This window comes from Oryctolagus cuniculus, chromosome 4 (assembly GCF_051225735.1).
Source record: "Oryctolagus cuniculus isolate XC-2025 breed Fujian yellow rabbit chromosome 4, ASM5122573v1, whole genome shotgun sequence".
NCBI lineage: Eukaryota > Metazoa > Chordata > Mammalia > Lagomorpha > Leporidae > Oryctolagus > Oryctolagus cuniculus.
In genome coordinates, this window is record NC_142870.1 from 123945493 (window position 1) to 123961108 (window position 15616).

Sequence of the window (15616 nt, forward strand, 5' to 3'; positions counted from 1 at the left end):
ATTTCTACAACTAGAGTGGTTGCTTTGTTACAACTGATGAGCCAACACTGCACATTATTGTCACCCCAAATTCATGGTGAACACTAGGGTTCACTCTTGGTGTTGTATATTCTATGAGTTTTAGCAACTATATAATGACATATTCATCATTATAATATCATAAGAATAGTTTTAGTACTTTAAAAAATCCACTGCACTCTACCTATTCATCCTTTCCTGCCCCAAACTCTTGGGAACTACTGCTACTTTTTATTTGTTTCATAGTTTTGCCTTTTCCAGAATGTCACATGATTGTGAGAGCACTGTGGGTAGCCTTTTCAGATTGACATCTTTCACTTATTGTCTTTTTCAATTTTTGATATTATTTCATTACATGCTTGGTTAACACCTAACATTTTTAGTAGTAATTTTGTTCAGAAATCTGTGGAAAGGCCTATTTAGTGTGTACTACTCAGCCATTAGGAGACGAAGAGTTTTTAAAATAAAAATTGGTATAGTTAATAAGAATAATCAGATTTCTGTCCATAGCTCAAGATGAATTCACCACAGCTTTATCTTTGCTCTAACTTTAGTCACTGGATTTCAGGGACAAAACAGATTTCAATTGTCACGCAATCTACCAAACAATAGTAGGCTTAAATGTCAACTTGAATTCTCATCACATCACATAAAATTAAATATCAGTATTTCATTCCTTATGATGTATAATTTACAGAAAAAAATTATGTTCTAAATATAATTAACAAACCTGTCAATGCTGTTTCACTTATAGATTTAATTTGTAGAAAAACTTCTCCTTTCAGCAAAGTCCAGTTTTGAAAATTGTCATATACTTCCTTTTTAATACTGGTTAGCTCTCTTTTAGTAAAGGTAAGTAAAGAAAGAGTTTTATTCCAGAAATAGTTGTATTCCAGCGATCTCTGACTGTAAGGTAATAAAAAATTAAATTTTAAAAAATAGTCAACATAATCACAAATATTTCTTCAAAAGTGGTTTTAGAGTGATGATACAGTCTAATGTCTCAACAGAGACAATTCTGAAAGTAAAAGGAGGTGCTACTCAAATGTTGCTGAAACAACAGACATAAAGAGGAATAATTTCAGGTAGACTCGGGGATATGGTCATTCCAGCTCATTTCCACTTTGCCATTTCTTTTTTTTTTTTTTTAAAGATTTTATTTATTTATTTGACAGGTAGAGTTACAGACAGTGAGAGAGACAGAGAGACAGAAAGAAAGGTCTTCCTTCCGTTGGTTCACTCTCCAAATGGCCGCTATGGCCAGCGCTGCACCGATCCGAAGCCAGGAGCCAGGTGCTTCCTCCTGGTCTCCCATGCGGGTGCAGGGCCCAAGCACTTGGGCCATCCTCCACTGCCTTCCAGGGCTACAGCAGAGAGCTGGACCGGAAGAGGAGCAGCTGGGACTAGAACCCACGCACATATGGGATGCTGGTGCCACAGGCAGAGGATTAACCTAGTGTGCCACGGCACTGGCCCCTTGGCCATTTCTTTAACTACAAAGAAATATTAGCTAACCATCTTTGTATAGACTTATTCTAGTAATCTTGCTTTCTAATGAGTTTATAGCAATATCTAGCGAACAAAATTTAGAGTTTTTTATAAGAGAATCTTCAATTTTTTGATACCATTCTTCCCATATACCATGGTTTCATAGATGGTGTGGTTAGGTAGTAAGTCAGAAATTGAGCCTATGTGTGTATGAGAAAGGCCTGAAGACCAGCACCCACTGCAGAAGCTCCAGAAGCCCAGCATCTTACACTTCAAGGTCCTGCCTGGATCCTGATGACCTTCCAGGGGGTCCTGTCCCTTCTACCTGGCCTGATAAACATCCTTCCTCTAAGGCAGGGTGACACCAGCCAGGCTCCCCCTGTCTGATAACTTTGGGGGGAAAACTCAGAAAGGAATTTTTCATATTTACATCCAACAAATCCTTTTGTTCGGGAGGAGAAGAAGGAGAGGGGGAGGGAAAGCAAGACCCACCCCTTAAAAACCCCAGCCTAAATGTGCACTATGCACTCTCTCTCAGGTCTTGTCTGGAGAGGTGCCCATCCATTCTTACAGATGTCCCTACCCTAATAAACCTTGCTATGTTGCTTTCCCCTGCTCTCTGTCTCACCCCTGAATTCTTTCTTGCATAAAGACAAGGACCCTTTGCTTCTCTGGTAACGGTGGCAGTTTTTGTAAAGTTAGCAGGAAACAAATATTTCTCTAATATATTTGAATATTTAGCTCCTCTTTGCTGGATTATCAAATAATCTAAGAATAATTATTGAAAATTTATCTATTTATGGATTAAGTTGTATTAACTTGAAACAATTTGGCCCAGATTAGGCCCAGCTACTGCAGGCAGTTGGGAAGTAAACCAGCAAATGGGAACTCTCTCTTTGTCTCTGTCCCCCTGCCTTTCCAATAAATATATTTTAAAGCTTTTCCAGAGGCTGGTACTATGGCATAGAGGGTAAAGCTGCTGCCTGCAGTGCCAGCATTTCATATGGACACAGGTTCAAGTCCCGGCTGCTCTACTTCCCTTCCAGCTCTCTGCTATGACTTGGGGAGGCAGTAAAAGATGGCCCAAGTGCTTGGACCCTGCACCCATGTGGGAAACCCAGAACAAGCTCCTGGCTCCTGGCTTCAGCTCCAGTCATTGCAACCATCTGGGGAGTGAACCAGTGGATGGAAGACCTCTCTCTCTGCCTCTGCCTCTCTCTGTAACTCTGCCTTTCATATAAAATAAATAAATCTTTTAAAAAAATTTTTTCCAAATAGCAATTATAATAGTGTATTCCCAAGTCATTGCTCCCTTACTCAAGTTTCTCAAATGTCTGTAACTACCCCAATGGTGCCCCAACATCAGAAGTGGGACATAAGGGGAAATTGGCGTGCAAAGATGACTTTTAACCAGTTCCAGCCAGACTATCTTACTTTCACCCAGAACCTTCCCAGAACCTTAGAGGAAGGAAGTCTTGAGTGAGAGACTGAAACACAGTGATTCACAATGAAACAGCCTGTATTGGTGACCTTAACTTCTTTTGTGAAGTAGAAGCAACAAGATAAGACACACAGCTGCTGAGAGACAAGAATATAGAGGAGTCTAAGCCTAACACTTGAGGATTCCTTACTGAGGACAGACTGCTCCACAACCTACAAGTAGATATATAAATTCAAATACTAGAGCGACTTCCTGACTTTCCGAAGTTAGTTTCCATTTTCAAAAGACACTTTATTATGAAAGCAACTATGCTAAACCAATTGAGACATGCTTATTCCTCACCATTCCGTCCCTTGCAAAAGACAGGCTGGAAATAATTCCAGCAAAAACAAAGAGCATACTTTGCTGGAGGCTGGGTGATTAAACCCCACTGTCATTAAATAAAAGAGAGAATTTAAAAAGAGCAATGTGACCCCAAAACACAGTTCATTGATTTGTTGAAACTTCCTTCCGAGATCCAAAAACAAAAGTCATGATTCTTTACCTTTCTAGCAGGGGAGATTATAAGCTCATTTTCTTTATTCACAGCAATCACAAATTTTACACTTAACAGATATTTTTAAATGAATCAATAAGATGGTTTAAAATCAGCTTTCAATGATGCAACAAAAGTCACTGAACCCTACAACCTTTACTTTGATTTTTACCAGTATGCCTTTTCCTATGGAGTGCATTTACCAGTGAGAATATAAACAAAACCAGTAATTATTTATATTCATCTATCACAGACTTTAACTTGTGCTAAATACATAGTTACTTCCACAATTATTGTTAGAAAGTATTATTTTTCTTTATTTTTTTAAATATTTATTTGAAAGTCAGAGTTACACAGAGAGAAAAGGAGAGACAGAGAGAGAGAGAAGTCTTCTATTTGCTGATCCACTTTCCAATTGACCGCAATGGCCAGAGCTGTGCCAATCCGAAGACAGGAGCCAGGAGATTCCTCTGGGTCTCCCATGTGGGTGCAGGGGCCCAAGGACTTGGGCCATCCTCTACTGCTTTCCCAGGCCATAGCAGAGAGCTGGATTGCAAGTGGAGCAGCTGGGACTCGAACAGGCGCCCATATGGGATACTGGCACTGGAGGTGGCAGCTTTACCTGCTATACCACAGAGCCAGTCCCAAAAAGAATTATTTCTCTCTATATATAGAGATCTGATTCCAGGCTCCTAATATTTGACCTTTTAGCTAAAAATGAACAAAAATCACAGATCTATTGAAAATATGTGAACAAAAGAAGGGGTTAAAGAGTACAATTCAAAATGATAACATAATTAGGGTACAGAATAAAAATAACATTTAAATCTATATAAGTGTCTTTAAAAGTTTTAAATACTGAAAGCGACATGCAAAAATGTGAATGAGGATCAAGTATATCAATCCCATAATAATCTGAAGCAGCAGTAATTACTGCTCCCAGTCTAACTCCCAGTCTAACTATAACATCTAGTAATCTTACCATCCATGGTGGCACTGGCAAATAAGAAAGATATGACTTCCTTGGAAGACTTGGCCAAGGCTGCTGTAGGAACCGAGACTGAATACTCATGGTTCTGAATGAAATAGGGGAGTTGGAGCCACCTGGATGGTGTTTATCCTTCTGGTTTAATATCAGATTTCTAAGAAAAGGCCAAAAGGATTTCTAATGGCAAAAATGGTCATCTATTTTGTGAGTACATGTCATTCATTCAACAGCTGTTCACTGAGCATCAGTTATATATAAGGCATTTAAGAAAGGTTGATGCCCAGTAGGTTATTACAATAATGCATAAAACAATAATGCATAAAAATTATTGGGTCATAGAATTTCTTAACAGAACATTTCTGGTAATGATTAGATTAAAAATAAAAGCAATGTTCAAGATGCTTACCCAGCATGTATTTTTAGTCATCTTGAACCTATGTTATTTGCATGTTCATTTAACTTATTTCCCTTTTCTAAGACTTAAGTTACTCAGTTCAAAAAGTAATTATTCTTCCTCATAGACGTTCTCAATATATTCTCTCTCATTAAAAAAAGTGTATTTCTTAGCTTCTATACAACACTGGATTTTGTCTTTAGGTATTATAAATCCTCCAAAGATTCTATAAAAGCAGAATTATCAGGGCCCGTGTTGTGGCATAGCAATTAAGCCACCACCTGTAATGATAGTATCCCATTTGAGTGCTGGATGGAGTCCTAGTTGCTCCACTTTGGATCCAGCTCCCTGCTAATGCACCTGGGAAGGCCATGGAACATGGTCCAAGTACTTGGGCCCCTCTAACCCACATGGGAGACTTGTATGGAGTTCCAGGCTCCTGGCTTCAGCCTGGCCCAGCCCTGGCTATTGTGGTCATTTGGGAAGTGAACAGGTAGATGGCAAATCTCTCTCTTTCTCCCCTTCTCTCTCTGTAACTCTGTCTTTCAAATAAATACATATTTAAAGAAAAACAAAAAAAGGCAGACAACATTATTTATGTTGGAAATTTCTAAATTAAGGGATATATTAATACAATTTGAGAAGTTCCTCTATTACTTTTCATGTCACTGGACTATCACTTAGGGTATCAAATAGAAAAGTATACTGGTTAAAAGGAAAATGTGCTTTCATTCTAAATGTCACTGCAAAATAAGAACAAGAAAAAGGTGTTAAAAGGCCATGTATTGGGGCTACAGCTGTAGCATAGTGGGCTAAGCATCCACCTGTGGTGCTGGCATCCCATATGGGCACCAGTTTGAGTCCCATCTGCTCCTTTTCCAATCCAGCGCTCTGCTATCAGCTGGAAAGCAGTGGAAGACAGATCAAGTGCTTGGGCTCCTGCTCCTGTGTGAGAGACCTGGAAGAAGCTCCTGGCATATGGCCATTTGGGGAGTGCACCATGGGATGGAAGACCTTTCTCTCTGTCTCTCTCTATATATAATTCTACCTCTCAAATAAATAAATAAAATCTTTTAAGAAAAAGGACATGGTATTTGACCAATTTAAATTTTATTAGCAAGACTACTCAATTGAGATTATTTTTTTAAAAAAGAAAAGTTGTTTCTATTTTTCTCAATCACACTAAACAGAAATCATATTACTAAGTGTTTGATTATAATATCAGTAATTGAATGCATCTTTTCATTCTTTATAAATTTCAGTTCTTTCAAGATAATCTTACCTGAAGACTTGCAATTGTCTGTGTTTAATATTTAACTCATGTTGCATATGACTCAATTCTTTCTGTATTCTCTGGAATTCATTTTGTTGACTTTTTAACTGCATTCTTGCATCCTGAATTCTAAAGATATAAAGAAACAGTATCCATTACAAGATTAAATCTTTCCTTCATGAGGATTAGCTTTAAATTACAAGAAATAAGTAATTTTAATAAAAATAAGAAAACTATGCATTTTACATATATATGCGATATAAATGTATAAAACAAAGAAGGAAAGACACATGGAAGAGTCATTATCTCTGGAGATGAGAGCGGAAGTTATAGGCAGGGGAAAAGGTAATGAATATTGAAGAGAGGCAGAAAGTTTACTTTATATTCTTTTTTACTGTTCAAATTTTTACAGTGAACATGCAAAAATGAATTAATTAAAATATAACTAAACAAATATTAATTTAATTTTCATTAAAGACAGGGACACAGTTTAAAATGTCAAGTATCACTGAAAGGGTTATAAGAAAAAAATAATAAGAAAAATACATTTTTGGGGGCTGGTGCTGTGATGTGGCGGGTTAAACTGCCTGCCATCTACAGCACTGGCATCCCACATAGGCACCAGTTTGAATCCTGGCTGCTCCACTTCCGATTCAGCTCCCTGATAATGCACCTGAGAAAGCAGTGGAATATGGCCCAAGTTCATGGGACCCTGCACCCACATGGGAGACCTGCAAGAAGCTCCTGGTTCCTGGCTTCAGATTAGACCAGCTCTGGCATTGTGGCCATTTGGTGAGTGAACCAGTGGATGGAAGATCTGTCTCTCCCTCTCTCTGTAACTCTGCCTTTCAAATAAATAATAATAAATATATTTTTTAAAAAGAAAAATACATTTTCTTGTTTCATTTAGTATTTAGTTTTATATTAGGAAATAACAAGTTTACCCTGCTACATCTTAACATTTCATTATAGATATTATCTAGAATACATATAATCTAGAATATATATATATATATATTTATACATACACACTCATGTTGCATATATAGCTCATCCTTTAAGGTCAATCATCTGGAAACACCACTGAATAGTTCTGTTGACTTTAGATACATGGCTACACCTAGCTGCAAGGGATGTTGAGAGATGTAGTCCTTTAATTGGGAAAAGTGGACACCATACAAATTCATAGTTCTGTTACTAACACAGAAGGGGAAATGAATGGTGAGGTAGTCAGTCAATAAGACTTGACCCTTCTACACATATACTACCCAACATACATAAACTCACCTTTACTTTCTATTTCTTATCTTCCCTATATGGTTGAATCAACACTTTTTGTTAAACTACTTTTAGTATTTACATTATTCTTCACTGGTGAACCACATGTTATGCCATAATTATCTTTATTTTCTGAAACAACTTTTATGGTCCATAGAATAAAAAACTCTCTTTTGTTGGTTTTCTGTATACCTATCACTGATTCTCCTTTCAACTTTAACAGAAGCAAAATTCTCCTCTCAATACCTTCAGACACATCCGATAATCTTTCCATATTATTTCTTTCCCAGGAAGTAACCTTCCAAGAGTTGCCCATTCCTTTGCTCTAGTCTAAGTATGCTTTGATTTGGCTAAAGCTGTCATTCTGGGACTTTGCTTCTCTATCATTTCATGAATTGTCCCCATCTCTTTTATGCCAGCTCTCCTAGTTCCTGGTTCTTCCTTCCTGGTTTACTTTACTGAGTAGAACAAACCCTTAAGATTTGTGTATATGAGAGGGAAATTTGACATTCAAAATGCCTTTGTTCTATCTCATAATGGACAGTTTGACTGATAGAGAATCATAGATGAAACAAAAATTTAACAGAAAATTATGGTACTGTTCCACAGTTTCCTAACTTCCATTGACGCTGATGAAGGGTAAGGTCTCCCATCTCCCTCCCACTTCAGAAATCCTTCTGAAAGAATTTTCTTCTCTTTTTCCTTGGGATTCGTAAATTTGATGACACTGTGTCATCACATTAGTCTCTGTCGTGCTCTGTGCTGGGCGCTTGGTAAGGACTAGCTTTAGAGACTGATGTTCTTTACTTTTAGTAATTTTCCACTAGGTTGAACTTCTTCCTCTCCATTTTCCCCTTTTTGGGAACAATTTTCTATTATTTTGGATACAAGACCTCTCAGACAGACATTATAATTTTCTTACACTTTTTCTACCATTTTACCACTTATTACTTTTTGTTCTACTTTCACTAGGATTCAGTCACTCTCACTACTTTCACTGGGATGCAGCACCAAAAGAGTACAAAATGGAACAAAGAACCTTTCCATTTTGATAAAAAGGTCAAGACACCCAGAAAAACGATGATCATGAACTCTTGCATACCCAAAAACATACCTTCAAAAATATAAAGAAAATTATTCAAAAATCCAATGAGAAGGGGACAGTGGTTGGCCTCGCAGTTTAGACAGCAGCTGGGATGCCCATAATCAATATCATGGTGACTAGATCCCAGCTTCCTGCTAATGTGAATCCTGAAAGGAAGTAGGTGATGGTTCAAGTAGTTGGGTCTCTGCCACCCACATACAACACTAGGTTGAATTCCTGACTCCTGGCTTCAGCCTGGCCCAGTCCTGACTGTTGTGGGCATTTAGGGAGGAAAGAATGAATGGGAGCTCTCTCTGCCTATCTGTCTCCCTTTTTGTCTCTGTGTCTGTCAAATACAATGAAAGGCAGAAAGACAGAAACAGACTTGAGAGCTAAAGACAGACTGAGATATTCCATTTGTTGGTTCACTTTGAAATGACTGTAATAGACAGGGCTGGGCCAGGCCAAAGCTGGGAGCCCAAAACTCAGTCCAAATCCCCCACATGGTGGTGGGGACCAAACTACTTGAATCATCACCTGCTGACTCCCAAGGTGCACATTAGCAGGATGATGGATAGGAAGTGGCATTGTGATGTGAATCTAGGCATGCTGACAGGGGACACAGTGTCAGGTGGCATCTTAATTGCTATGCCAAATGTCTAGCCCTAAATAAAATTATTTTAACTACAATGAAAATAAATTAATAATCATAATGAGTACGCAAGAGTTCATGATCATCCTTTTCACACAAAAATTGAAAGGTTACAGAAATATGACAAAATAGGTAAAACTATTGAGAATTTAATAAGACAACATTGTGTTATTGATATTTTGACATAATTGGAAACAAATGTACTAATCATGGTATAATCACAAAAAAAAAAAAAAACAATGTAACTGCCCACAATTGAAAACAAAAACATTACTCATACACATTTATTTTCAACAATACAATGACGTGAAAAACAAAAGAAGTAAAAAATCTATATATGGAAATTTTAAAATATCCAATAATTGCTGGAATAAAGAGAAAAAATGAAACTTATGAATTATTTAGAAATAATGGAAACACTATATATCAAAGTACTCAGAGGAAAATTATAGCTTTAAATGAGTTTATTAAAATAACAGTGAATTAGGGGCCAGTGCTGTGGTGCAGCGGGTTAAAGTCCTGGCCTGAAGCGCTGGCATCCCACATGGGCGTTGGTTCTAGTCCCGGCTGCTCCTCTTCCCATCCAGCTCTCTGCTATGGCCTGAGAAAGCAGTAGAAGATGACTCAAACACTTGGGCCCCTGCACCTGCGTGGGAGACCTGGAAGAAGCTCCTGGCTCCTGGCTTCAGATAGGCGCAGCTCCGGCTGTTGCGGCCATCTGGGGAGTGAACCAGCAGATGGAAGACCTCTCTCTCTCTGTCTCTACCTCTTTCTGTAACTCTGTCTTTCAAATAAATATTTTAAAAAATGAATTAATACTTTGAATGTCATATTTAAGGCAAAGAGGTACAAAAGACAAAAGCTCAGCAGCAAGGTTGTCCCAGCAGCAGTGAAGAAACCCAGTGTCCAGATCTTGGTTTCTAAATGCCATCCTCCAATAAAAGAAATCAGAGCATCTTAACTGGTTGGTTCCAGGACTGAGGCAGGGAAAATTCAAGGTAAGTCGAGGACATTTCATGGTGCCAAAAAGCAAGGAATAGCTCAACAGAGGAGGGAAGCACGTTGGAAAGGCACAGATATGACCTGGGAACCAGAAGCATTTCTAAATGTTCAAAACTGGAACAACTGAACAACAAAATAAGTGTTAAGTATTAGTTTACAATCTAGTAGTTATAAAATAGCACTGGATATTGTAACCCACAAAATAAAAATGAATGATTTCATTTTTTTGATTTATGATTTTGATATAAATAACTGAATAAATAAACGAGAGAGAAGAGACATCTATAAATTCCAGTTAATAAATAAATGTAGAAGGAATGAAATGAAGAAATTAGTATCATTAGAAAGCATGGTATTAACTAATGTGGACAAACTCTACTGACAGTTGCTTGTAAAACAAGTGAAAGTTTCAGGAAAAAAAACCATGTCTAAAGTATCTACTTGAAGTATCTCAGACATTTACTAATTACAAAGAGAAAAATAATAATTTCAGAGTACAGAAACCTAGGAAATACTAACTTTGTCAAATGATGATGGTTAACATCACCAATAAAAAACATATTGACATAGTCATATGCACCCTGATATGATACACTGAGAAGGGTGTAACACTTTTATAGTAGCTTTGCCAAAAATGAATAGTCAACATAATTACATGTAAACATCAGACAAACTCAAATTTAGGAATGGTCTATAAAATAACTGACCAACGATCTTCAAAAGCCTCAAGGTTGGGGCCAGCGCTGTGGCACAGCAGGTTAATGACCTGACCTGAAGCACTGGGATCCCATATGGGCACCGGTTTGAGACCCAGCTGCTCCTCTTTCAATCCAGCTCTCTGATATGGCTTGGGAAAGCAGTAGAAGATGGCCCAAGTCATTGGGCCCCTGCACCCACATGGGAGACCCGGAAGAAGCTCCTGGCTCCTGTCTTCGGATCAGTGCAGCTCCGGCCATTGCAGCCAATTGGGGAGTGAACCAGTGGATGGAAGACATCTCTCTCTCTCTCCGCCTCTTTCTGTGTAACTCTGACTTTCAAATAAATAAATTAATTAATTAAAAAAAAATCTCAAGGTCATGAAAGACATGTAAAGACTGAGGAACTATCACAGATCTCAGACTAAGAAGCTATGAACTCTAAACGCAATGTGGGATTCCAGACTGAATTTTTGAACAGAGAAAAAGATATCAGTAGAAAAAAAATCATATAATCAAAGTCTGTAGGTTACTTAACTCTTTTGTAACAATGACATTTTTCTTAGATTTTATAATTGTAGCATAGTTATATATAAGGTGCTAACATTGGGCAGGAGGAATATCAGGGAACTATACTCTTTTTCAACTTTCTGTAAACCTAAAATTATTTGAAAATGAAAAGTTTAGGTGCCAGCATTGTGATATATCAAATTAAGCTGCTGCTTGAGGTACCCACATTCCATATGGGAGTGCCTTTTGGTTTAAATCCCAGCTCCTCTGCTTCTCATACAGTTTCCTCATAATGTGCCTTGTGAGATGAATGATGAGTCAAGTACTCAGATGCTTGCTACCCACATGGGAAACCTGGATGGAGTCCATGGCTCCTGGCTTTGGCCTGGCCCAGCCATAGACACTGTGGGCTTTTGGGGAGTGAACCAGTAGATGGAAGTCTCTCTCTCTCTCTCTTCCTCCCTCCCTCCCTCCCTCCCTCCCTCCCCACCCCTTCCTGTCTCTCCCTCTGTCAGTTTGCCATTCAAATAAATAAATAAATAAATAAATCTTTTAAAAGTTCAGGAGCCGGCACTGTGGAGTAGCAGGTTAAGCTGTTGCTGCCTGTGATCCTAGCATCTCATATGGGCACTGGTTTGAGTCAGGGCTGCTCCACATCTGATCCAGCTCCCTGCTGATGCACCTGGGAAAGCAGCGGAGGATGGCCCAAATGCTTGGGCCCCTGCACCCACTTGGGAGACCTGGAAGAAGCTCCTGGTTTCGGCCTGGCCCAGACCCGGCCATTGCAGCCACTGAGGAATGAATCAGCGAATGAAGATCTCTCTTTCTCTCTCTCTCTCTCTCTCCCTGTCTCTGTCTAACTCTGCCTTTCAAATTAATAAAATAAATCTTTAAAAAAAGGTCACAAAAGAATGACTTGTATATAAACAATGAGTAGGTGTACATGTCAAATGTCTCTGTAATATAAATTATGGTATGAAAGAATAGACATCTTTTACATTTTGGAGCTTATATAATATGGTCTTAATGGCAAAAATAAAGGAAACAACCATCATGGTCAATATACTCCAATATACAATCTAATATATCAACAGGTAAATTGCCTATGGTCATACAGAATACTGCGCAAAATATTTCTTAAGGAATTGAAATAGATTTCTATGTCCTGGAAAGGAAAAAATGCCAATATGTATCATCAAAGAAGAAGAAAATGCAAGCTGGAACTTACAGAGTAACATGACATGAAACCAAGTATTTTTATCATAGTTCTATATGTACACATACATACTTCAGAAAAAGAATGAGAGTAACCTTTCACTAGCATTACAGTAGGGTTAACTTTAGGAAGAGAACCAGGATTTGGAAGGTTGGTCACAAGATTTTAGTTTTGCTGCAATATTATTATTTACAATGAAAGTATAGTTATATGTTGCTTGAAAGTATAGTTATATGTTGCTTGAAAATCTAAAATCAGAATTTTTTTTTAAAAAAGAGCAATTTTCATTATAAGTATTTAAATATATCTAAGGTTTATAAATAGAAAAAATCTGGAAATATTAAAAAAGATTTAAGTTTATTACATTGCTGAGTGGAATATAAGATTAATATGTTGCTGAATGAAAATATTTATTAAATATTCCTTAATAAAAGTCCACTCCAACTCTTAAGATTTCCACAGAAAATAATTCTTTTTTTACACAAATTTTGCTTTTAATAATTTTTTTGAAGCATTCACATTAAAACATTTCAAGGTCACTGGGTTTTTTAGAAAATTTCCCAAATGAATTTTACAAGCAAATATAAAGTATCTCAAGTCCTCTGATTGTAGTCCCTGAGGAATTTGGTCATATTAATTCACGCTGCTTTGGCTTTGCTAAGTCTACTTCTTTCAAATCAAACTGATAAAGATAAACACAAATATATATATATCAACTTTATGAAATAAACAATTCACAAAATATTACAATACAGTATGTGCTGTGCAAGCCCACAGTTTTCTCTAACAGTCATAATTCTGCACAGAATTTGAACACTGTGTTGATGTAAGGACATGATGTTGTCTAGTCAGAGAGTGTTCCTGAAAATAGTGGGCATTAACAGCATGTTCTAGTGGAGACAGTCCTGTACTGAGAGCTAGATGACTTGTATTTAACTCTCTTGCCAACAAATCCATGAGAACAAGCACATTTATTGCCCTTATCTATTTCCCAGTTTTTCTTAGTCAATTTGATGAAAACAGATCATGTGAGAAACACTGAGACATAAAACAAATAAGAGAAAGGTATTATAGTTCCTTGTTAATTATTTTTATCTGGATTATCTATTAATATTATTTATAAAGAAAATGTCTCAAAAATACTTTAAAACTCCCTTTTAACTTTCCTCCTCTCCATAATCAAACACTTTAGAAAACACACAAGAAAGCCAGTCTCAGTATTAAAGATTTTACCACCTGTAACCTATACTCTTTTTTTGTCAAGCTCTTGGTTTTAAAGACTCATTTATTTTTATTCTTTCTCTCAAACTATTTTGCAGCAATCAAAGATGACAGGTGGAAAGTTCAGGATCTGAAGAAATGAAGTGGAGGGATTTTTCAGGATTACATCCTATCAAGGTCTGGCAGACAAAGGCATCCGAATATCAAGGGGAAAATTAGGACTTCAACAAAGAGATCAATCATAACAAGGCAGTACTTCAGAAGTTCCTGGGAAACGAATTTCAGAAATTGACATACAACTGCCAATTATGAGAAGTGGTTTCTGTAATGCTCCTTTGGAAATAACCACTACCTAAATGCATTCATAAAATTAAATTACCTTTCAAGAAAGAATGGAATACTTCTAAGGGGGTTGGGTAGTCTAAGTATTATAGATAGATGAATCACTTACGATTCAACAAAACCAAAAAGAACTCTTATTTCAAAGAGAAGTCATAAGCACTCTGTGAAACCACAGAGACAGAAACCAAGCCACTTTACCTATTATCAGGAGCTATTCAACTTCAAAATGTCAACAGATGAAAGCACAGGATCAGAAATGCAACTAACATACAGAACAGCAGTAATATTTAAAACAAAATTATTTATATAAATTCTTAATTTCCTAGAGTGATATTCTACTGCTTTTATTTAGAAAACTAATATGATACCCATTCATAGCTTCTTACAAAATTCCAACTTATTCACTGAAATATCTTTTTGTTGAGATAGCTTGAATTTTATATCAGACTGTCATTATTCTGTACATTATCATTGTACATAAAGTACCCAGAATGGTAAGAAAAGGATACTTTGCATGGGGTGAATCAATTTTGCTTTTTAAACTAACCTAATTTAATTAATATCATTTGAATTGTATTCAGTTTTTGAATACACCCTTATTCTCCTCTGATCTCTTTAACATGCAGGCAGTGTATTAAAACAATAGATCTTTCTTTGACTACTTATAATACTCATAAGCTTTACTAATATAGAAACTAAAAATCTAAATCCTGACAATAAAAACCAAACACATAATTTCCTGTTGTAGGGCTGACATATAATTTCACAAAATGGAGGCAAAATGTTTTCCTATATTTTTATTAAAGTTAATGGGATGAAAGACCATTTGGAAAAAAATTAAAATTTCCATCATTTTCAAGTGTTCTTAATAAAATCATAGTTTATACAGAGCATTGTCTTAAGTGCTATCATAATTTTGAAAAACAGTAGCCTCTCTAGATCTACAAATTCCACATTTGTACATTCAAAATGACAATAAGTAGGCAAATAAGAAAGAAGAAATATTCTGAGTAAAGACCAAAAAATAATTACTAAAAGTCAAATAAATGGATATTAAAACAATATTTAATCTAAAAAGTTAACAAAGAATTTTAGAACATAAATATACCCAATACTGACAATTTACAAGGAAACAGTATTCTATATTATTTGTTGCAGCACAAATTTTTATAGTCTGTTTTTGTAACTATACATTTTGAAACTATACATCAAGAAGCTCAAAAATGTTCATATTCTTTTTTTAAAAAAAGATTTAATTATTTATTTGAAAGAGTTACAGAAAGAGGGGGAAAGACAGAGAAAGAACGAGATCTTCCATCTACAGGTTCACTCTCCAGATGGACATAATGGCCAGGTCTCCCATGTGGGTTCAGGGTTCCAAGCACCTTGAACAATCTTAGGCTGCTTTTCCCAGGACATTAGCAGGGAGCCAGATCAGAAATAGAGCAGCCTAGACATGAACTAGCGCCCACAGGAGAT

At 36.7% G+C, this 15616-nt stretch overlaps 1 protein-coding gene across 16 annotated transcripts in view; it reads right to left on the reverse strand.

Annotated features, from left to right (window-relative positions):
* LEKR1 (leucine, glutamate and lysine rich 1) overlaps positions 1-15616 on the reverse strand; it is a 219674-nt gene that overhangs the window by 141979 nt on the left and 62079 nt on the right. For 10 of the 16 annotated variants that reach the window (XM_070072606.2, XM_017346867.4, XM_008266381.5 and 7 more), the window contains 2 exons: positions 6147-6266; positions 749-924 (listed from right to left, as the gene is read on the reverse strand). In XM_070072606.2, the coding sequence (XP_069928707.2) occupies positions 749-924; positions 6147-6266 (296 nt within the window). The remainder of the gene's footprint in view (positions 1-748; positions 925-6146; positions 6267-15616) is intronic. The other 6 variants (XM_089331042.1, XM_089331041.1, XM_089331040.1 and 3 more) reach the window with 1 other exon arrangement.